The sequence below is a fragment of the Trachinotus anak genome, unplaced genomic scaffold, assembly GCF_046630095.1.
Source record: "Trachinotus anak isolate AG129_WGS33_773 ecotype Australia unplaced genomic scaffold, CSIRO_AGI_Tana_v1 ptg000024l, whole genome shotgun sequence".
Lineage (NCBI taxonomy): Eukaryota > Metazoa > Chordata > Actinopteri > Carangiformes > Carangidae > Trachinotus > Trachinotus anak.
This window is the reverse complement of record NW_027273875.1, coordinates 6,128,669-6,152,736: the sequence shown is the minus strand read 5'-3', so window position 1 is coordinate 6,152,736 and position 24,068 is coordinate 6,128,669. Positions and strand designations below refer to the sequence as shown.

The 24,068-nt window shown below is 40.9% G+C and overlaps 2 protein-coding genes across 6 annotated transcripts in view; one reads left to right on the top strand and one right to left on the bottom strand.

Moving 5' to 3' along the window:
• The window catches only part of nrg2a (neuregulin 2a), a 92,751-nt gene that overhangs the window by 10,421 nt on the left and 58,262 nt on the right, over positions 1–24,068 (top strand). Inside the window, exon 1 of one of the 4 annotated variants that reach the window (XM_071461569.1) lies at positions 9,684–11,032. The exons of 1 other annotated variant lie outside the window; for it this stretch is intronic. In XM_071461569.1, the coding sequence (XP_071317670.1) occupies positions 10,624–11,032 (409 nt within the window). In that variant the 5' untranslated portion in view covers positions 9,684–10,623. Of the gene's footprint in view, positions 1–9,683; positions 11,033–24,068 lie in introns of those variants that run through there. 2 more of the 4 variants (XM_071461571.1, XM_071461570.1) reach the window with 2 other exon arrangements.
• puraa (purine-rich element binding protein Aa) lies at positions 1,248–8,427 on the bottom strand. Of its 2 annotated transcripts, none has more exons than XM_071461578.1 (2): positions 8,247–8,427; positions 1,248–3,179 (listed from the first exon to the last, which is right to left on the bottom strand). In XM_071461578.1, the coding sequence occupies exon 2, from the start codon at positions 3,097–3,099 to the stop codon at positions 2,242–2,244; it is 858 nt and encodes a 285-aa protein (XP_071317679.1). In that variant the 5' UTR covers positions 3,100–3,179; positions 8,247–8,427; the 3' UTR covers positions 1,248–2,241. The 2 variants fall into 2 exon arrangements, with proteins under 2 accessions (XP_071317679.1, XP_071317678.1); XM_071461577.1 differs by lacking the exon at positions 8,247–8,427 and adding an exon at positions 4,265–4,473.

Genomic DNA, 24,068 nt, shown 5'->3' with positions numbered 1-24,068 from the left:
TGCCAACAATTTACATCATTTCAGGCCACTGCCAATGTTCCCAATCAGCCCCTGCTCTCCCTGCTAATGCGCTTGGCTAGTGAAGAGCCAACTCCTCTGCATCATCTTGCATCTAGGTGACCACCCCCTTCCATGTTTACATGTAGGCCGATACCTGGATGGCTGGGAAATGGGGATGGCAATGAAGTTGGGGAAGAAGGAAGGTAGCAGAAAAAAGTTAAGAATTCTGCTCCTATTTTTCTTAAGAGTTTGTAACAAACCCTTTTAGCACCACGAGTCGTGCGCTAGCACACAAGGGGGCTGAGACACAAAAATGGAAGAAATTAAGAGGAAACGACAACAGAAAGAAGCCAAACTGCGATCCAAAGCACCAGGCCAGCGTGTAAGCATGCGGAGTGTGTAAGGCACCAGGTTGTTTATATGCTGAAGAGGATGCTCCCAATCACATATCATTTAGGCTATACCAGAGGCTCCAAAAATAGGTGGTCAAGGACAGTCTAGTTTGCTGGTTTCCAGTCAATCTAAACATGGGAGCAATCATTTAATTCAATGCTGAGGTAAATCTGACATTATCTGATTGTTGCCAGTTTCTCTGGAGTTTACTGACAGAGTTTATAAAACTGCTATCACACATCTATGAGATGCGACTGAACTGGATTAGAACCAGTTGTTTTCCGTGTGGCAGCCCAAATATTTACAATTAGACCAAAACAGAATCTCATCACCCCAGGTAGATATTTGGGCTTACAAATCTAAAGTAGAGCTATGAGCATGTATCCAAAGTAGCCCCACTGAACTTCACACCTTCAGATCTTAAAACTTGTAGGGATGGGCACATCCATTGACTCACAACTGGAGGTTCATCAACAGGTAAATTGAGCCCTCTTCACCTTGGCTTATCCAGGCGTGCTCCTCTGTGTCCCTCCTCATAGTGTGATGGTGATATTGTAATTACAGTTCGCACGATCGCTCCTTTTACAATCACGCTCTGAAAACAACTTTCACTACAGATACACCAAGCCTTTGGATGGAATCACTCGGTACTCAAACTTGAGATTCGTACAATATAGGCAGATAAAGATACATATAGAAGGGTCCTTGAGCCAATATTTTGGGAGACCAACGAAATCTTAGTGCAGATTAACATGCAGCAACAGCACTCCTTGGCACCATTTAGACTTTTATGACTGAATGAGACCATAAAATTTTTCTGTTTCAGGTGTACTAACCAATGACGCTCTGCTGAATTCTGTTTCTTTTTTTTCTTTTTTTTTTTTTTTTACACCACTAAGCCAATCAACACAGTATGTGTGGGGTGTTTGTCTTGTTAAGTAATCTGCAATTCAGGCCATTTGCTACATGTTGTCACTGCATTTCCTCTATCAAATACACATTTAGTACCTTTAAAATGAACACATTGCATTAACAACGAGACACAAAGGTAGTCTATAATATATCCATCTGCATGGCAACAATTTCAACTGAAACAAAAATTACAATATTAATATTTCTTTGAATGCCTCTGGCAAATGTCATCATGTCAAGATCCACTGACCAGTTCAATATATATTTGATTTTTATGCAATGCATATTGCACAACAAATAGAGCACTTATTTCATTTCATGAAAATGCCTATACTCCTTTTTATACTGCATGACATCTAACCAGGTTCCGAAGCAGGCCTAGCCCTCATATGATTTATGTGTAAACACATCTCTACTCACAGGTAAAGGTAAATAGGATGGCAAGTACATGTGACAACCTTTTACAAAGTTTTTGAATTTTGGTTTAAAAATTAAAATATCTGATTTGTGCTGAAGTCATTAGCTCACATGAAAAGGAGACGTTTTTTCATCGGAACTCGGCAATAATTCCATTTGAACATTGCAAACACTTTTTTACAATAGCTTTAACTGGTACAAAAGTTTTCTGTTAATAAGGGAAATAAACACTCAGTTCAATATTGTTTGTCAAGTAGGAAACAATGTTCAAATATAATGTTATTACTTTGTTTAGCAGCCTGTTAACTGTATTAATGGTGGATAAGTGGGGTAACATCCAGCGATGAGTGACAACATGTCATAACTGTCAGGTTGTGGAGGTTTCTTATATTGTGGGTGATGCTCCCTTGGAGTTAAACCATTACAGTTAAATCTTTAGATTTCTTTCTTTATACAGTAGAGTTTTAATTATATTTCTCTTGTTATTTTCATTACTCTTGCATGTTTTTGCTCTCTATATCAATCCTCGTCTCCATCGTCCGCCTGCATCTCCTCTTGTTGCTGCAGCTCGCATGCCCTTTTCTCCCGCTGTTTCTCCTGGATCTTCTTCATCTCCTCGGCATATTTACAGAAAGTATTCCCAAATTTGGACCACACTTTGTAGGGCACCGTAATTGAGTTGCGGTACGTTGGCTTCACCTCGCTTACCCTCATGAACACACCATACTTATTGGATCCGACGTCGAAGAAAAACCGTTTGTTGTCCACAGTCAATGATGACCCTTCGGGCAACTCTGCAGGTTCGTCCTCTACACCGTAATCGTCAATAAGTTTAGCCAAAGCGTCACGAAACTCAATAAGTCCCTGGGCAGGCAGAGCAATCGTCTGGCCTTGCGTGGATCCCAAACCGGGCCCCCGGTTAACGGTCTGTCGGATCCTCAGAAACCGTCCCCTCTGGTTCTCTTTGAGATCCATGTAGTATTTCCGATTTTCTCGGACCAAGAACTCGCTTTTGAGTGCTCGCCTGGGCTCGTCTTGTACCAGTCCCGGGTTGCTCGGACCCAGCTGGGCATAATGTTCGATGAAGTCCCCCAAGTAGTCACGGAACTCGACCGCCACGGACATGGAGAGAGTGAGGCGGCTCTTGTTTCCACCGGCCCCGACTTCTGCTATCTTTAAGAAGCGGCCTTTCGCGTTCTGCTTAACGTCCAAATAGAAGCGTTTGTTTTGGATGTCAACTCGCTTCGACGCCAGCTCTTGCGTCTCATGCTGGAGCCCGGAAGCCGAGCCCGCCCCTCCTGCCGCTAGGTGCATGGAACCGAAGCCTGGGCCCGTGGCTGCTCCTCCCTGCTCACTTCCACTGTCTCTGTCCGCCATGATGCTGCCTGCCTGCCTTCTCCCTCTGTCTGCTGCAAAGCCACGGCCAGCCACAGCCAACGCCGGAGATCTCGCGAGATCTACACAGATGTATAAAAAGACGAGGGAGACGAGACGTTAATGCAGAGCGATGAAGGTGTATTTTCTCCCACAGATCATGAGTTGAAATTGCATTGAAACGAAACTGTGGGTTGCTCGGAAGAAATGCACCCCCCGCTCTCTGGTTAAGTTTCGACCTCTCATACGGCCTCTGAAAATTCAGGGGGGGGGGGGGGGGGGGGGGGTTTGCCACTGGAAAGACCCTAGCTTACACCCTGTGCTTTTAAATAAGATGAGAAAATACATATCCTTCCGAAGTAGCACTTGTTAATATGGCATGGGTCTCTATACATAATTAACGTGCCGATTATTTTACAAATAATGGCTTGTGGTAACCTGACATTACTGCTCATTTGAAGTTTAAGAGTTGTGTTTACGATTCCAAAATTGGGCCAAAATCATTGATTTGCAAGTCATAAGAAAATCCGGTCAAAGCAATCAAGTCCCTCCAGTCTAATTCTGAAACCCTTGTTTCGCATCTTAGTCATTAGACCTCATAACCCGGTATATATATATATATATATATATATAAAAAACAACAACGATATTTCACGAGTATTTAATAAAATAATGTTCGTACTTAAGATAAAAAAATATGACCGATAAACACGAGTGGTCATTTCTTTGCTCACTCACGGGCCTGTGCAGCCAGTGGCACAGGATCCATGACAGATCCTGGTTTAAGGAGTCCACCTGCATCAGCTTTAAGGAGGTGACACTGAAAACACACAGCGTTATAATTCATTTCAGAATTCGACGAAATCACCCGATTTATCCATTAAACATTAAATTAGAGTTTGTTCTTTCACGACTTACATTCACATGTGCTTTCCAGCCATGGCAGTGAGGTGCATTATTGTCAGAGCATGTCGGGAGAAAGGGCAGACGGTGGCCATTTAACCTAGGTTAAGGTAATAGTTTAAGGAACTGTATTTATTGATGCAAAGATTAGGCTACATCCTAACACTGTGTTAGCTAGTTGATGTGATGGCAAGGTTTGCCTTCAGCCTATTTGCGGCTAGTTGGATTAAAAGCCACAGTAATATCCATCTTTATTATTACTCACCCCAGAAGGTGAGGACGGGTAAAAGCCCGCTGGTTTCTTCCTTCTGTGACCTGTGGCCGTGGTCACCTTAACGTCATTTCAGAAGCAGAAAAACGTATCGAAACGTTCATAACTTTTAAAGTCACGCCATCCGTGGGCCTGCGCTCACCGGTCCAGACATGGCGCAAACACTCAGCTCCGTCAGATTATAAAAGGCCGCCTGGGCCTGTGACAGTACCTACAGTACCCGCAGCCAATCAGGAGCGCGTATGAGAGGCACAGAAGGAACAATAGCATTGTTTTTAGTCTTTGGCCTCACTGCTGCTATCACGTCAAGTTGTTATTTATCAGTTATCTCTAACGTCATTTAAGTTATGACTTGAGTCCACACCTTGGTCAGGAGCGTCACCAGGCTGGATCACATGTGTCTGTCTACCTCACACAGGTGTCTTAGTCTGCCCCGAGCACCGTGCGGCAGTGGGGCGGCTGCTGCTGCCCAGAGGCCTGCCTCTTTACTCAGCTGTCTGTCAGGCCAACCGACCCCATGCTGCCGTCGCATTCAACAACAAGGGGTGTTTATTGTATCGGAGCTGCTTTTTTTTTTTTTTTTCCTTCACAGCAGCATATCATTCAGTACTAGCCTAAAAATCTGTGCCCCCATAATTAGACGTTTATAGGCTACAGCATAGACCTGCATTGTATTAAGAGACCAAAACATCCCTACAGTATATTTGAAGTTAGGCCAGCTGCCTATTTAACAAAGCTTACATAGGCTATAGGCTTTTAAACATCTCTCGGGTGAAATTGAAAATGAATTATAGTATTGTAGTTATCGGTTTATTTCTGCTAAAAAAAATAATTAAAAAAAAATATATATAAATATATATATCCTCCTCACCACATTTACCTGTTATTGGTCACTTGTGCAAATACTGTCCCCATGCTGGCGATACTTTCTCCACAGTAATAAATCTTCCATCTGGTCCAGCTGGAAACAAATTTGATTGCGCAGACCTTTCACTGGAAACATGGGCTACATGGGCCTATATATATATATATATATATATATATATATATATATTTTTTTTTTTTTAAATCTAGCTCAAATTCGTTTACGTAATTTGCTGTCGCTTGTCCGAAGCCCTGCACATCATGTCAGAGTGTTTTAATATTTCTTTCAAACAACTTCAGCGTTTCTGGAAAATTATAGTCTATGCTACAAGAAAATGATAAATGAAGTAATTCTTCTATTTTTTTTTTTTTTTTAAATTGAGGAAAGAGCGAAGCCAGACTTTTATTGGAGTCATTCAACCAGCAGTTTGAATGCATGTGAAAAACTGTGAGACTTGGAGGCTAATTCAGCCGGGCCTTTACACGCTGATGGGATAATAATTGCGGCCAATAAGGTTGAATTAAAATATTTGTGAGAGAATGCCATAAAACTTCTACATTATTATATTCGATTTTCACATATATTTTCAGGGTTGTCAAACAGCCAGAGCTGCACCCACATCGGGCCACACCAAGGCTGTAGCCTACTATGACTATCCTGTACGCCGACTCTCATTTCAGGCACACCTTCTTATATTTTATTTGGGAATATCTTTATTGACATTTATTGATTATTGGTGTATATAAATGTGTGTGAAGGCTTGAAGTTGCTGTAACATACGCCAGCCTCCTCAAAGTCTAAATGAACAGGATGACCAGCAGCGTAACTCCGTTTAAATTGGACGCTCTCTTACAACATTTTCAGTCGATATTCCTTATGCACTTAACAAATATGCATCTAACAAGACTGAGCAATCATCCTCAAAATTTTATTTATTATTTATTTCGCTTAAAACAAGTCTATTATTTTACTACTAATGATGGGCCAGTTTTGCATTTTTTTTGTTTTAACATGCAAATTATTACTTTATTGTTCTTCGTAAAGGAAAAGAACTTTATCACATAATTGAAAATATTTTTTTTTTTTAAATTGACTACATCAACATTTCTTCAGTGTATGCGTCTTAAAAGCTGTTTGAAGGCCTCAGTGGGATTCAGTAGCCTAATACAATCACAGGTAATCTATCCCAGAAACTAAAACACTTAAAATCTCTTACCATTCATAAATGCCTGTTTATTTACAGATGCGTAGACTGTGACTCAGTTATTGTCACACAGTGGACACACATAGGCCTATTATTTAAGATGTCTTTAGATGTTAAATGTTGCTTTGCATCTGCATATAAATTCAAAACACTTACTAACCTTTTCTAAATAAACAAACAAATAAATAAAGATGTCTAAAAGTATAACACTGAAATAATCCTAAAGTTAATGAGCATATAACAATGAGACAATATCCAGTGGACGGGTATAGACTGATATGAAGTAAGAACGCTGATCAAAGGCAGAGGTGAACCAATTATTCCAAATTTTATGCTCGGGAATTATTAGGACAAAGGACAAGCTACAAAATGAAATAAATAAATATTGTATTACAAAAGTAAAATATTCTAACGAATTGCTGATAAAATCCTCCAACGACTATTAGCCTCTTACTAAACATGCCAAGAAACGAGTGACGTAGGCTACATGAAAAGCAGTAGTTGAAAATAACGGGCCTCTCCAAACTTAGTCAAACTTCAGATGAGTCCAGGTGAACCTAGTGAGTCTAGTAGATTTATTTATTTATTTTATTTTATTTTTTTTTAGAACTTTGTTGTTGAACCTTGATCCGCATTTAGATTTGTTATATAAAAGCATTCACACATCCCCCGATCTTATTCGCTCGCAGGTCGGCAGGCCTCCTGATCAGCTCCAGAGCGATCATAACTTCTACACACAATCCATGCTTGCTGGAGGAAATTATTAGTGATATAAATAAGACATGCCAACATTCAGTGAAGCAGAAATAGATTTACAAAAAAAAAAAAAAAGATCATTTGAAATAAGATAAACGTAAAAAAAAATAATTATGTGTGTGTGTGTGTGTGTGTGTGTGTGTGTATATATATATATATATATGTATAGCTATATATATAATATTCTATAGGACGTATATCTGCATAGGCCTTTTATGCAGAAATGTGTGCAATGAGTTTGTCTTCAACATAGTAAACTAGTTACTTTACTTAATTGTCAGTCTCTTGAATTGGTTTGAGTCCCATCTTTTAATTCTTTGCCGTGATTTGTTTCTATCGGTGTTTGAACAATACCTTACTGTTACTCCTGTGGAGCGCCCTTCTTCTTTTTTGCTCTCCTCAACCAGGGGGACATGCGTGCTAAACACGAGTCTGCAAAATAACTCATCATATTGAAATTCAGACGAGATCTTGCTGTTTTGGCATTCGACATAAATTTTCCATGTAACCTGCGTAGGATGTTTAACATTCCCTCTCTTCCCTGAGCCTGAATAGACCACAGAAAAAAAAAAAAAAAAAATCCCAGTTTAGTATTTTATCCGTCTTTCTTATCCAGAATCTCACCACAAGGACGTTATATGTCTGTCCTCCAAGGCTTTACAGACCCCGTCTGTGTGCGGTGGTTGGCCAGCTGCTCCGACAGACCACAAACAACCTGTCAATTTAATGAATCTTTCATTAAGCAGTGCTTGTTCTATTTTCCAGACCAATTTTTAATCATCAATATCAATAAGAAAAAGCTGTTCTTTTCGGATGTCGAGGCCACGTCCAACGCAGATATCAGCCTCAAAAAGGTGTTGTCGCAGTTTGCAAAAGGCCGCAGCTGTGATCACCTCACAAAGTTTTGTCCTACATCCCAACACGGGAATGCTGCGGCGCCGCTCCTAATGCAGTAGCCCTACTGTTCGTATTTCAGATCAGACGCACGGCCGCATGCTGCATGTTATGCTTCTGCAGGAACTCTGCGAAGCAATGACACATTCTCGGCTGCACGTTGGGACACTTAAATGCTGCAGGACAACAGTAACAATCCGAATGGCATATGTAAATAAAGCGTCATTCCACCAAGCCAGATCCCACAACCTACCTACCTTACCCCGCTCAGTCTGCAGGCGGAGCGCCTTACAGCCTCGACAGCTCGCCGCAGGAGACAAGACAAGGCAAAAGACACATGTGAATACGCTCGGAGGGCCTTTTATGACAGCACGACAGACTGCTTCGGCTTGCTTCACAAGATGGACAAGAAACGGCGAGTCGTGGCACGGAGAGCGACACACGCACAAGTTCAACGCCGCACGTTTTCACCTCTGATGTCAACACGCACTGTGGGAACTCAGGACGTGCGCCTCCCCTCGGTGTAATTGAGGAATTGCAGCTCTGCCTTCCTGATGGTAACAGGTAGGGCAACATTTCGGGGAACTGTAATGGAGGGCAGCGTCTAATGAAGTAGTTGAGCTACTGCTACTATCAGTAAAAGTTACAGGTCTCACTTTACAGCAGGGGAGTCAGTGTTACGTTCATGCACCGGACCCCTGTGCGTCTGTTCTATGTTGGTATTGAGAGTGGTGTTTAAAAAGCACATTACATCAGCAGTCAGGAGAAAGAGGACTTTTATTCACACAGTAATGATACCTGATTTTATGCCCGTGTCTGACATCAGCTCTCTATAGGCTTAATTTATAGGCCTTGTAAAAAAAAAAAAATTCAGCACCACGGAGAGCAGCCAGGGCTGAGTCAGCTCTGCAGGACAGGCACGTAAATAAAAACATAAGTAACCTAAATGTGTGGGTTTGGGGGATTTAAAAAAAAAAAAAAAAAAGGGTAATACAAATCTGTTTGTTCTGAGACGCTTGTGCTCTCTGTTTAAGTGTAACTCAATATTCATTTAGTGGCCTAAACTGTGGGCCGGTGATAACACGATTATTCCAGTGTGCGCAGTTATTTTTGGACGGAATTCAAATTTGTTAGTGGCATTGGTGTTTGATTTACAGCAGCGTTTACAGCAAGTATGTGTCAGATAGCTCATAAATACACTGTGGTCAGCAGATGTCGCTCTTTGTGGATACTGACAGTACAGCATCCTGTATCCGCATTCTATTTGGTATTTAGGCTAAACCAAACCAAAGCACTACTACCAGAACTTGACCTAATACATCGCCCTTTATGATAATCCAATGTGTGAATTCTCCTATGTTTAATTGTGTCTGTTAAAGCGCTCTCCAAGAGCTATCTCACCATGTGAACACACATTATAATTGTATAAAAAAAAAAAAAAAACACAGGGAAGCAATACTTTACTGAATATTCTCCATCCAAAGTGATTAAAATATATATATTTTTCTCCTTTGGACCTCCAATATTGCAGCTGTTTTAGCTGTATGGATTTGATGCGGCGCTTCAACATCAGTTTTTTCAGAGGCAGAGCAGCGAATGTGACCTGAATACAGGGCATGACTTAATGGGATGAGACGCAAAACTCATTCAAAACAGTCTCTTGAAGAATCTGAAATGCTTTCGCAGCCTTAGTCATCGCAGCCATATGATTTCTCGAGGCCCACCGGAGTATATGCGGCTGCATTTTTCAATGTGAACCCGTTTCATTCTTGGAGTAATGCCTTGGCTACAGTAAAATGCGATTTTGAGGAGGGACAGTCATGGATTTAGGATTTCGTTTGTTTCATTATAACGTGAGATCACCGCTGATCAAACACCATGGAGTGATTGACACACAGTAGCTGGGTTTAGGGAGTGAGGAGATCGACCTTTTGGTCCATCGGTTGCCTGCATCTCAGTGCTCCAATCCTGCGTTTTTTTTTTTTGTTGACGGAGCCCCTTGGCAATCGGCATTATTTTCCCTCCGTCTGTGGCTAGTGGGGGAGGCGGAGAGAGAGCCGCGGTGGAAGGCGGCGTATTAGCGTTATAGCTGCCGATCAGAAATGCCGTTTTATTTTTTGGAATGAAACGTGGCTTTTGTTTTGCGACCGGACTACCAAACTTGTGCTTCACTGCAGCATTTTGCGTCTTCTCCCTCCGCTGCAGATGATACAGAAAACCATCATAGCGGTACCCCACCACTGCAATTTTTGGGCAAAGATAAGAGTGGCGTCGTCTTGCAGTTAAGGCTACTATGGCAGCATAGGGGGGCATCTTCTGGAGTGGAGAATCCGCCAATTCCTCGCTTCGCGTATCTGCCATGCCTTGTTATTAGCTGAAAGCTGTGACTGGATTTGAAACCCAGCCTCATCCCGCGGTCCCCCCGTTTCAAAGCTGCTCTTTACCCACTGAAAATCACTCGGAAAAAGCAGCGGATCCCGATGGCATGGACACTTATGCAAGGTCTGCCGCGCTGCCGTGCTACTGGAGCCTACTTGCTGTCTCTTCATTCAACCCAGCTCCATCGCCATCGCCCCGCAGCCGAGAGAGCCCTGCCGCAACGCGACCAGCGACCACCGAGCCAAAGCAGGCGGCATGAGGCTTGATTCAGTACATTTATCCATGCTGGTCATCGGGGTCTCATTCGCCTGCTACTCCCCGAGTTTGAATTCCCTGCAGGACCAGGCTTACAAATCCGCCGTGGTGATCGAGGGCAAGGTGCAGTCTACGCCTGTGAACGTCTCCGCGGAGCCGTACCGTGTGAATGTCAAAGTGCTGGATGTTTGGCCCCTAAACAGTGGGGGTCTGGAGCGAGAACAGCTTGTCACCGTGGGGGAATTTGGATCTGAGGCTCCGTGCACCAAAGTGAAGAAGAACCACAAGTACATTTTTTTCATGGACCCCACTGACGAGCCCTTGGTTTTCAAGGCATCGTTTGCGCCTCTGGACACGAGTGGAAAGAACCTTAAAAAGGATGTTGGGAAGATCTTGTGTGAGCACTGCGGTAAGTTAATGTATTGTGGATTACCGGTGAAGTCCAACCCGGAAGAATGAACGGTCTGTTAACAGCCCCCGGCGTAGGGCTTTTGGTGACAGGCGCTCTGGTGAATTGTGGTTATTATGGCCACAGCATGGTTTGGAGTCAGTGGGTACCAGATAGGTGCCTAAGGGGCGTCTATGCAGCAATTTTCGACAACTCTCGCAGGCTCCCATAGCCCACATGATCAATCAAACTCTCTTTCTCGCTTTCTCTCTCCCATTCCCTCTCCCCTGAACTGCATCAGACATGCGCCTCGCACTGTTGCTTGTGAGGAATTGCAGTTTGTGTGTATTGAACTATCTGCATCCTGCAAACCCGCATTATACTTTAAACGCTTTAGGCACATTAGGCAATGCATCTTTTACTTACCTGACTTAATATATAGATGCCCGTTGTACTGACACGTTGCAGCTTCGTATATGAACATTGAGCACATGTATTTCATGGACCCGGTACAATTTCAGGACCAGGGACAGCGGCCTGTATCACTGGTATCACGTGTGCCCTAAGCAAACTGGTTCCTTGGCTATATTTAGGCTCACGCCCTGCTTTAATGCTTTAATACCCTACACTTTGCCATAGCCTATCGTCCTGTCCTGTACACACACATCCGTGCTCAGTGCAGGCTAGCACCTTGTGTTTTAGTCCTAACCTGGAATCAACGAGGTTGTTGTTGAAAATGTCAAATTATCAACTTTACCACCCATCTCTTCAGGGTTTTTCTTTTTTAGATTCATGCATAAGAAGTTCAGGAATGTATTTTGGTCAGTAGATGTCGCCCTTAGGGAGTAATTTTGAATCACATCAGGCACATTTTATTTGTAGTAAGGCGTTATTTAATTATTTCTTAGTAAATGAATTATCACTGGTGATATTCAAATTGATATATACTGTTTCGACGGAGAGTGCTCTCTCACTCTCTCTCAGTCTCCACATGGCTTTTTGTAAGATTTCACAAAGGAAAATCAAGGCGGATTATATTGAATAGGCTGTGGAACTTACAGATTAAGTACAATGCAGCATACTGTTGCACTGTTGGTGCAGTAGGCTGCACACAAATACATCAGTTCATGTGCATGTTTGCAAGGATACACTGACACACATTTTATTTTTGCTACAGAATTGCCTTAGATGCTGACAGACTTTGTGGGGTGTACTGTTACTACTTTTGTGAGCGCCAAAGAGCACCAATGCTACAGAGAGTTTTCTTGCTCTTCACTGGGGTAAAATGAGTCTGTGCTACTTTATTTATAAAGAAGTGTCAGTAACTGGATCTTAAACACCTCTCAGTGCTTGTCATGGAGCTACTCCTTTACTTGTGTCTACTACTTATGTCCCATGCTGGTCAGCCTCCAGCACAACTCCAAATTAAGAGGCTGCTTGTCTTCCATACTTTGAATGTATAGAGCTGATTAGGACATATGTCACACATATAATAATAAACACGGTTCACACAGTTGTACTTCCATTCAAGTGTTGTGGCCTGGAACATGATGTGTGCCATACTGCTGCCTTCTTAAATCTGCTTACCCGTTACTCATGAGACACAAATGCTCCCTTGTCTCTCTGATTTTGCCACATTCATGCTGGCTTTTAAACTCATCATCCCATTAGTGAGGTCACACAAAATGGACCTTATTACCTCTTGAGTTTCTTTAACAGCCCAAACATCCCCCCTCAATTCTTCTGCCACCTAGTAGTTTATCAGTGATGTGATCAAACTGGCATGGCCACGTCACCGTGTTACCTGAGAGAGTTGCCACGCCCGCTTCCTGGGCCTCTGTAGCTTTCTTTTATTTAGTTCAAAGTACCCAACAACATAGCTAATGTTTCTCGGCTTGGTTGGTAGGCAATTCCAGTTGAGATGATTCTCACTCAGTGCCATTTATTTTTTTCAGACGCCCCCTCCCCCCAATCATGCCATTTTCAACATAGCCTTTCATACAGACAGATAAACAGTCAGTCCCTTGACATCCTCTTGTCCCTTTGAGCTGACTCAAGATCAACAATGTTCTGTTGACTGCTTCTTTCCCTCATGTTAAGTTCCCTGACATTGTATCAGTGCATCTATGTCATTGGCCATTATGTCCTCGTCTTGAACCTTGAATTGCTGCATATGCAGCTTTGTCTGGGCCCTGGCAGTGAGTCCAGGCCCACTTAGCACACATCCTAAACTTGCCTTAAATCCCTCTCTCAGAGGGACACAAGCTCCCTAGTGTGTGAACAAGGGGACTGAATGTACGTACTCTAGAGCTCTCAAAGTGATGTAGTTGTTGTCTACTGGTTCCTAAGGGCTGCCTGAAAAACAGTGCTTACCACCTCCACCCTTTCCTCAGGACTCAGTCAGCTGGGAGCTCTGACATACTGTTTTTCTGACATAGATTACAACAAACACGCAGCAGCAGCAACATACAGCAGAGACAGGCTCATGTTTAGTTATGAAATCTGACCCTCATTTTTGCTGCCAGTGTCACAAGCAGATCATATTGTATCTGGATGAAACTGAAATATCATCTGACATTATTGTACTGTAAAGAAAATACACAGTGTAGTACAGACTATAAACATCTCAGTAAAATACTGTATCTTAGCAATAACACATGACAGCCAGTGTTTCCTGGAAGTTCACTGCTGCTTTGTGACAAGTCACTGATGATGGCAAAACACTGTCACCTTTAAGAAGAAGTTTGCCTGAACATGTAATCCAGGCACGTGCATATTTCACATTTGTTTCACAGTGAACCATATGCAGTATATAACTGCAGCCACTTAAAATGACATTATAAAGCACTATGACCTATTCCTCAGTGAACACTTTCTATATAGTTGTCTTTTTAGCTTGTTTGGTATACACTCACCAAGCACTTTATTAGGAACGCCGTACTAATACAGGGTGGGTTCTCCTTTTGCTCTCAGAACAGCCTAAATTCTTCATGGCATGGATTACACAAGTTGTTGCAAACATTCATTTGAGATTCTGGTCCTTGTTAATGACTGCATCACATCATTTCTGTAGATTTGTCAGTTGCACATGTGTGCTGACAATCTCCTGTTTTTCCATATCCCAAAGGTGTTCTGTTGGTTTCAGATTGGTGTTGGGTCGGCAGCTGAGTACAGTGCACTCATTGCCATGTTCATGAAAACACTTTGAGACGACTTTCGCTTTGTGACATGGTGCCTTATAATGCTGGAGGTAGCCATTAGAAGATGATAAACTGTGGCCATAAAGGGATGCACATGGCCAACCACAGCACTCACATAGGCTGTTGCATTCAAATGATGATTGACTGGTATTAAGGGGCCAAAAGTGTGCTGAGAAAACATTCTCCACACTATTACACCACCACCACCAGCATGAAATGTTGACACAAGGAAGGTTGGGTCCATTGATCCATGCTGTTTTGATGAGCCTGCGTCCACTGCAGCCTCAGACCTCTGTTCTTGGCTGACAGGATTAGAACCCAACATGGTCCTCTCTGCTATCGTAGCCCATCTGCCTCTAGGTTCAACATGTTCATTCTGAAATGCTTTTCTCCTCACCACAGCTGTAAAGAGTGGTTATCTGTGTTACCGTAGCCTTTTGATCAGCTCGTAAACAGTGCTGTGCAGTCTCCCCTGACCTCTCTCATCAACATGGTGTTTCTGTCCACAGAACTACTGCTCACTGGATGTTTTTTGTTTTGCACCATTCTTAGTAAACTCTAGAGACTGTTGTGTGTGAAAATCCCAGCAGATCAGAAATACTCCAACCTGACACCAACAAATTAGGCCATTGTCAAAGTCATTGAGATTACATTTTTCCCCATTCTGATGTTTGTGAACATTAACTGAGGCTACTGACCTATAACTATGTGGTATTGCTACATGCTGCAATGTTTAGGTAACTGAATTAATTAGCAGGTGTGCAGGAGTTTTTAATAAAGTGCTCAGTGGGTGTATGTCGGTAGACTTGGTATGGGGGTACCTGAACCAGGAAGCCAGCTTCTCTACATTCGTGTTTTCGTTCATTTGTCATAAATGAAATCTAATCACTTCAGACATTGAGTGCTTTTTTATGACAGAAGCTGAGAGGACTGCCACAATTAGCATATCCTGGTTATCTTCTATTACCAAACTTTGTTGCTCATGTGCTGTGTTATAAACTATATATTGCTTTTTTAAAAAATCAACTCAGGGTATAAGATGAGATGACAAAAAAGAAATTTAGAGTGGATATGTTTTCAGTTTGAATGGAGTCAGACATTGCTGTAGTGCGGAACTGTAATTTCAGGTATGTCACATTTGCCTTTTACCTTAGCATAACAATAGTGTTTTTCCCTCATGGCTCAGCCTAAATCAAAAGTCTGCATAGTGGAACAAATGTGGAAGGTGAGGCCCCTGGCTGTTAATCTATTCACAGACTCCATGAAGGAGACCCTCATAATTGCATTTTGTATGTGCATGTGTGTGGGTGTATGCAGACTGGTGGGAGCATTGTATTAGCAAAAGGCAGTGAAAATCTGTGCAACACTTATGCACAAAAAAAAAAGGTCATCTGAGTCGAGGAGTAACACATCGCCCTGAAACCGCCTTCATACTTTTATCAAGTTGCACATTAACAAATGTGCAAATCATTCTCGCTTGTGGGAGTGTTTATTTATTGCTCATTAAGGCCACGTATTTCTGTGAAGTAAATTAATGTAACAGTGCTGTTATGAATGCACACTCGATCACTAATCTACCACTGTGAAGCCCCACTGTATGCAGGTCGCAGCTGTTGCATTGAGGTGGTAGACAGGCAGAATTTTGCCCCGAGCTATGCATCTTTCTGTGAATTGAGAGAGTTCCTTAGAAGAGCTAGACATAGAACATGAATGACAGCTGCCGATGGCTACTGGGCTCTGCACTTCCCCCACAAGGCTCTGTGGTGGCAGTATGAATCAACATGCATCTACAGGTTGGTCATTATACCCTAATAGCACCCTCAAGGGCAGTTCAGCATACAGTTGTTGATTGTGACAAAGACTCTCATTTACTGTCATGTACAGGATGTGTGTTTGTTTAGATAAGGATGATTGAAGTGTTTTCAACTGTCAGTGCTGTAGTGTCTCTAGCCCAGGGCAGAGGTGGAGGCTATTGAGACTGACCAGCTGGAAGCACGAATTGTTTCTATGGAGGTTATACTGTATGTTAGTGGGGACTGTTTTCTATCTTCACTGGGTTATTTATGTAGAATTTCTGCTCTGTTCAATCTCCACTCGTGTACTCCACTCTGACAAGATAGCTTGATGTATATTTATAAGATGTATAAAAAAAAAAAAAAAAAGGGCATGGCCATTTTCAATAATTGGCTGCTCATTTTCCTGTCCAATGAGGCACTTTCTCACAATCACTCAGACTTGTACTCCACATTTCTAAAGACAGAATTTTACAAGCTATTATTATGACGGAGTGAGCATACTGGGTCTCTATATTTTGTGTCTCCAAAAGTCACAATTCTGCAGTGACAGACCAGTTTTCACGGTAGAGTTGAGGTTTACTGATTCAGGAGTTGATACCTGTTTGCAGAGTACAGCTGTTACAAAGCAGATGTGTGATGAGAGTGAGTACTAAGCTTGGCGCCTTTCAGTTACTGGGCTTTACCCCTTAAAAATATCGTATCAGGGAGATGTCATCAGGTGGTGTTTGTGATTGTTGCTGCCCAGTCTTACACCACAAAGTGTGTACACCTGTGACTGAGTAAAAAACAAAAGTCTTTTCACAGTCTTGACTTCAGTGTGTGTAGCATTGTGTGAGCCAGTACTTTGTCGAGTTTACTACAGTGTCAGCTGATTCATATTTTCTTTAAAGCACTGTGATGCTCTAAAGAATGATCCATGTCTGTTGAGGTTAGATGACTAATACAGGAGTGAGGAATTCAAATTCCTGTTCTGCTCCAGCTTTGGTCCTCTCAGCATTTTCTTTGAAGCGCTTACATTCAGTAGTCCTTTCAAATTGCACCCGCCCAGGCTTCATGAAGATTATGCATGTAATAATTCAGAAATGTTTTGGATTTTATTATCTGAACTGGACTGACAGCACATACAGTATAATTATTTCTTAATATTACATCCTCAAACTGATTTTGACTTAATACTGTAATTTCTATAGTGTGTTTATTTTGTGTTTTGAGTGCGATTTCACCTACTTTGTTTGTATCTTAACAAATACATAGACAGGTGAAAATGCCATACAGTCACATCATGTGTGCAATATCTGCTGCTGCTGTATGGATGAAATTAATACAGCCCTGCAGTATACAAGGTCAAGACATGTTGTTTATTGTAAAGAGGATCTAGTCTCCTGTAGAGCTATGCAGTAAGGTAAGCTGCCTATCAATGTCATAACTAACCTCTCTATATATTTTCTTTTTCAGCATAGCAACAAACAAAACAACAACACAGAAATTTCAGTTTTGGTAGTTACTGAAATTTATGTTCTTCCATAATTTGTTTTCCATACACAATTTTTGGAATTGTTCTTGAAAAGCTGTAACCTACAACAAACAAATAGCTTATGACAATATGCTGGTGAATGTTACCCGTTGTCGGAATAACTCACCTCTTGTGTTTGTTAATTGTATTTTTGAATGTGGTTAAACATAAGCTCATGACATCTTTGGCATATAATCTTCACAAAGGAGGTGTTGAAACGTTAGATTTACAAATACATTTAATATCAATAGTTTGAAAGAGCACAATAGAATTGAACACTAGAGGGTTTAAATTTACTGAAGTGTTTTTTTTTTTTTCCTTTTGTGCAGAGGAACATCACAACAAGCTAACAAACACATAGACTTGTTATCTACTTGTTATAGCTGACATGTTAGCAAACAGCATGTCTGTAAGGATTCTCAGTCATTCAGGTCACCAATTAGTTAGATCTGAAGAAGCCTTTCTGGATGCCAAAATATCCTTAAGAATCTAATCAAGTCCCACCGGCTTTTAGTTGCCTTTGACTTAGCACTTTTAAGTTAACAGACAGTTACCCTATACATCCTGCTAACACAGAGCAACATTAGCATTAATTTGGAGATGTGTTTTGGATACCTTATGGATGTAAGTTCAATATCCACTCTCCTTTTATGTTTGTTTTGGCCTCTACCAAGTGGTGTAAAAATTGCCTACAATGTTTGGGTTTTTAGTTGCTAGATGGTTCTTCATTATCTAGCTAGTCACTATCTGGCTGTCGTTTGGTGTTGGGCAGGTTTACATGGGGGTGCGCATTCAGTTTGTTGAGACATTTTCAATAAGAATGGCTGCCTGGTGTGACTGTAACAATAAAATACACCAGAAACGAGAATTTTGCATCAAACTCACTGGAGTTTAAGGATTGTTCACCAATAGTGACATTAGTTAGCCTGTTAGGGCAAGAAGTCATCTCTATGGCAGCTAATGTAAAATAATCTCATGTAGCCACCCATGTTTGCAGTGGTTTAGAGAACTGATGGCACAATAGCTATTTGGAAAAGAGCTTAGAGAAAATGGGTTGTAGTTTTACTTGACACGAATAGAATGATGCAACAGAGAACCGTTTTTGCTCAAACAGAAAACTAGCTAAACGTACCAGTTTTGGATTCAGTTCAGTTTTGCAAGTATTTTCAGAATCATTGCCAATCTAATGCCTGCATGTCCAGTAACTTTAACTAGGCCTATGTGTGGTGATGAGGACTCCCTGTCATCCCACATTACCTGACATAATATCCCTTACAGTTTGACTCATCATAATAAGGCAAGCACAGGTGTGATAAGCCAGAATGCGCAACATCAGGGCACATGCTCACCTAAATGGAATGCAGCCGTTATTAAGGCTATTAGTTGCACAAAATGTCTGCCTCGAGAGAGGTCTAAGCAGCTTGTCTGGCATTTCACACGAGCTGACCTCTGACAAATAGATCCAGAATGTGATAATGTCACAGATGAGATCACAAACACGGGAGTGTGAGAAGGTTCCATAGTAATCCTGCCAACGTCCTATTTGTTTGTTTGTTTGTTTTTTTATTTCATGGTCATTTTAACATTTGGTGTATTGCTCCAAAGTTCACATTGAGCTGAGACAATTCCATGACCAGGAATTGTGTGCATAGAGATTTTCAGGAGATTACTTCTAAAAGACTTATGATATGAGAGTGGAAAAAAGTTGTGTTTTGATAGACTACAGTAAGCCCAAAACCTCGGATTATACTGTACATACTCTTATCACAACAGAAAGTTCCACTTCTGATGGATTAACTACAGAGCTCTCTGTGATGCAAGAAAAGCTCTGGACCTGACACAAACCTAAGTTGTTATCACCTCCTAATTCTGCTTTAATGTGCTGCACCACAAAACTAAAATACTACCAGTTTAGTTCTACATGAGCAGTTTACCCACTCTACTGTCACAGATACTGTATTTTCAACAGTTTTGAATGTCTGTTTAACATGCCCTTTGATTTCATACAGCAAAGCAACGCTTTGGATGATTATAAATTTCCATGCTGTAATACAGAATTATGTCTGGGCTCATGGAGAATAATGGGCTTACTCTAAGTTCAGCTGGATAAGAACTATGAGAACAAGAGTGCAATGTAATGCAGTTTAAGGCTTGTGATTTTATATCAAATTAATCATATGCTCCACATAACTGCAAATTGTTTCAGTAAGATTGTCAAAGAATTAAAATTATTTATTGGATTTTGAGACTGGGGAGATTTGGTAAGTAGCAGCCAGCAAAATGACATGTCAGCAGAGGTGATAGAAAAAGAGGAAGAGATTTGTTTGTTTAAAACCTGATTTGGTAAAATCTGCACATTGGACAGAAATGTCAAAATATGCATGTGCATTTAAAACATGTTTTATCACCTTGTAGTATCTCCAGTTTGTATTAAGAGGCAATATTAATTATTTTGTATTTATATCTATCCAGGGCATCAATACGCATTCAGCGTATTAGGTGGTGGATATTCATTCAGTTCACTGCAAATTCTGCTGCATGAGAGTCAGGCTCTTTTTTGTCAGTTTCTATCAAATGAAGCACATGCATTTGCATTGCAACAAAGCTGATCAGAGAGTCAGCATTTTTTATGTTTACAGAAACATTTGTGTTTTATATGTAACACTTCCTTTGTTTCTCAAATCATCGATACATGTATCACCTACAGCACTGCTGCAAAACTGCAGCTTGCAAACAGCTGTCAGACGGAGGAGCAGGATTGGGTCGGCTGCTGGTGGTGTGAATGCAGATTAGTCTTGCAATTAGTACATAATGTCACAACCAATAATCTCCATTAATCTCTGGCTTGAATTCATAAAATGGGATGAAAGCTGCTTTTGGATCAGCAAAAGTATTTGGTACACAACGTTTCTATTTTCAGAGAGTTCCATCACACATATCAGATTTTCAAATTTTGCTAAATAACTTGAGGTGTATATTTCAAGAATATCTTGTGATTTAAACGTTATATAGAGCTATCATTTGTTCCTTTAAATCTCGACATCAGATAAACTGCAGTAAGTTACACAGGAAACAGAGAGAAACACAATCTCAGTTTCACTCGTTGAAATTGTAATGGTAGATATTTTGTTAGTTGCAGAACTGACATAACTCTTATACACAGAATCCTTCATCCTTCATATAGTTGAGTTATTTTTGGCTGTGTCCATTTATCACTTAAGGCTACCGTTACTGCCCTGTAGCAAACAGCCATTTAGTGCAGCAACAAGCAAACTTATATATACTTACTATAACTGTAGACTCACTATAACTACAGTACAACTGAGATGAAAAAAAAGAAGTTATAGTAAATGTCCTACTAAACAGAACAGCAGTAAAACATTACAGTTTAAACCCTGCCTCTCAGGCTTTCCTGAAGAATGTTGCCTTCACCACAATGAGGCAGTATATGATCAGGATCAGGAAGCAGGACAAACACTGAAAAGTTGAAAGGGATGAGTCCGTTGGGAATGTCACAGCAGTTGTTAGACTCCCTGCCCCTGTGGCTGGAGCTGTGTCAAAAACACTCAAAAGCCCACAGTCACTGCACAGTCTGGGGGACATGTACAGGATAACAACTGTGAAAGTCACTGCCATTTGGATTTTACATTGTTCAGAAAAGGAAGCCATCTTTCCAGAGTTAGACCTATGCTGGTAATACTGCAGTCAGTAAGTGGATGTATTTGTGACTAAACTGACCATAATGGTGTGCCCTCAGGTAGAAGCAATCATGTACAGTGTTTGACCGTGGTCAAAAAGCTGCCCATCATTAACTCTGAGCAGCTGTGTGGATTAAAACATTCATACCTGCCCCCGGTGCTGGATAGTCCCAACATACAAAAAAACAGTGACTTTTAAATAAAATGTATTAGATAAGATTGAAACCTTACAGACATGGGAATGCATTTTTCTGTCTTTTTTAATCTCATGTAGTACTGAACAACATAAGGTACATGCCACATTTAAATATCACCACAGACAAGTCATGAAAGACAATCTACAGTGAAATGAAACACACAAAAAGTCAGGGAAAAAAACTGTTTTATAATTTGGCCTATTGATTTATCCCACCTCATACCACTGTTTAACGTTTTTATATCGGCCTGCTCTTTATCACTTGTATCCTACTGCTTTGTGAAGCCAGGTTAAGTTTACTCTGTCTTTTGAATCATTTAGTAATTTGCAGCTATCTTGGGCAGCAATACTCCTCCTTCACAGGCTGCAGCCAGTGCATGTAATTAAATATTTAAAGCATTTTTTTCTGTGCACAGCATGAAAGGTTGTTGACAAAATTAACCCTTTAAAGTCACAAATAGTATCACCCTGGAACCAGAAGAGCCAGAGGGACCAGTGTAAAAAAATGGTATACAGAAAAAAGATCTTTTTATGTTGTACAATTCAATCATTCACCATCATTAATAAAGGATTATTGTGCGTCTGTTTTGGCATGACTTATGCTTAGAGAGTAATGTAGTTTTATGCATCAAATTTGCTCTACATATAAAGTATACGTGGCCAACAGATTAAGTAATACTTGGAGGAAAAAAGCTGCCAATAATTTTTTGCAGGGGTGTTAAGCTTTTTTCATATGCATTTGGCTTTGTTTACATCTATTGACAGCTCCATAATTAACCCTGTTTAGTCTGGTAATCCAGCTCTGGATCAATGCATGTAAACGGCATAACTCTGAGAAAACCCAGGTAAGCTCATTTTTCAATGATCTGAAACCCGAATAAGCTGCTTGGCTCCATCCAATATCAAACTAGTTACTGTGGCATGTAAAATATTTTTCTTCCTGCCTCTTGTGCTTGTTGTCTCTGCAAACCCATACTGACAACAGGGTTGGATTCACATTTGATAGATACTTTTTAGGAGCAGCATAATTGCCTGTAACATCAGGCTTGTTGTCAGGAGTGTCAGGATCGCACAAATTACTGTTGAGATCAACTTTGTTTTGGCATGTTGGTGTAGAAGTAACCTACTATTGCTCAGTCCAAGGAGGGAGGGTGAAGCTGGCGGGCACAGATTTTGCTTGTAGATCTGTAGCCATGGGCATAGCACCAAGAAAACACATTCCATAATATTCCATAAACTGGTTTATAGATAACTACGGGTATCCTCAATCACAGGGCATCAAAGGTTTGTGTAAACAGCTTAAGGTCTTCAATGTCAACCTCAGACACAGTTTATTTATATTACAATGTCACAGCAGATTTTTAAAAATATGTGCATTGTCTTGTTGCCAGTGTCAAGTAATGACCTGATCGAGAATTAAAATTTGAGCAATGTCACAATTTCTGTCACTGTAGGTGAAATACAGTAAGGAATTCACAGTCGGGAATTCATCATGATGTTCTCGAAAACAAGGCAACATGTTTTAGCTGGAAGTTGAAAGTATAAATATCTCATCACTTAAATTTAGAAGGCCAGATTGCCATAGTTGCAGGCAGAATTACTGCAGCTAATCAGTAAGGCTGCACAATGAACATTTTTAAAAATGATGATAATATGATTTTTATTGGGGATTGTACCAAACAAGCATGTTCATTTATGTCTGGAAAATATAATTTGTGGGCTGGTGCATCTCTGCAGCACCCCAACGCTTATGATGCTAACAATGCACAACAAGGTTGTGACACATTTGACCTTTACCAAAAAATAAAAATTGCAGCTCTTGCAATTTGGATATTGCACTTGGCCATATTGCGATTTCAATTATGTTTCAATAAATTGTGCAGCCCTAATTGTCAGTTTTTCATTTGTTGCTCTGGGCACTTCTTCATGGCAGCTTCACCTGACCAAGGTGTCAGGTAGATTCTCAGGAAGCAGCATGACACTGAAGGACAGTGCAGGAGATAACCTTTCACTGCAGATTCTCTCTGGCATTCATCTACTATAGGCCCCAGGCCATTGCTTCCCTCTCACCATGCACCAGTTTCTAGTCCTCTATTGGTTTTATCTGTAGATCCGAGCATGTTGTGTTACATCATGATTTGATTGCAGAAACCACAGTGTTCTGGCTGTTTTTAAGATCATGTAATTGTGATAAAGTTTGTTGCTCTGACACAGGAGACTGAAATTAGCTTGGTACTCGTATTCAGTGACAAAACTATGTTTAGCCACATATTCTCAAAGTTCTACCTTTACACATACATAACCTAAACATAGTCTCTTACACTTCTGTTTTTCTGTATCAAATTGAGTTCAACTTTATGGAGATTTATAAGGAATGCAAGTAATTTGATTAAATTTCTTCCCAGCTCAGTGTAGATACCTGCCAGTCCTGGGGTGTGTTATTCTTTAGATAATTGTATGTATTTCTGTCAAGTGCATTTGCTGTAATTCAGTGTTGGCAAGCATATGCATGTTTTCCTGCGTCAGTTGTAAGATGGTTAGCTTCAGAAGCTTGTCTGCATTTGCACATTGAAGCAAGCATGATTAGTGTCGTGTAGTCCTGGAAAAAATAAAAAAATCATACATTGAAGTGAGTGTGTGTCCAAAAGTGTAAT

Excerpts from the sequence above, each read along its gene's own strand:
- puraa (XM_071461578.1), bottom strand. The coding sequence starts at position 3,099 with ATGGCGGACAGAGACAGTGGAAGTGAGCAGGGAGGAGCAGCCACGGGC.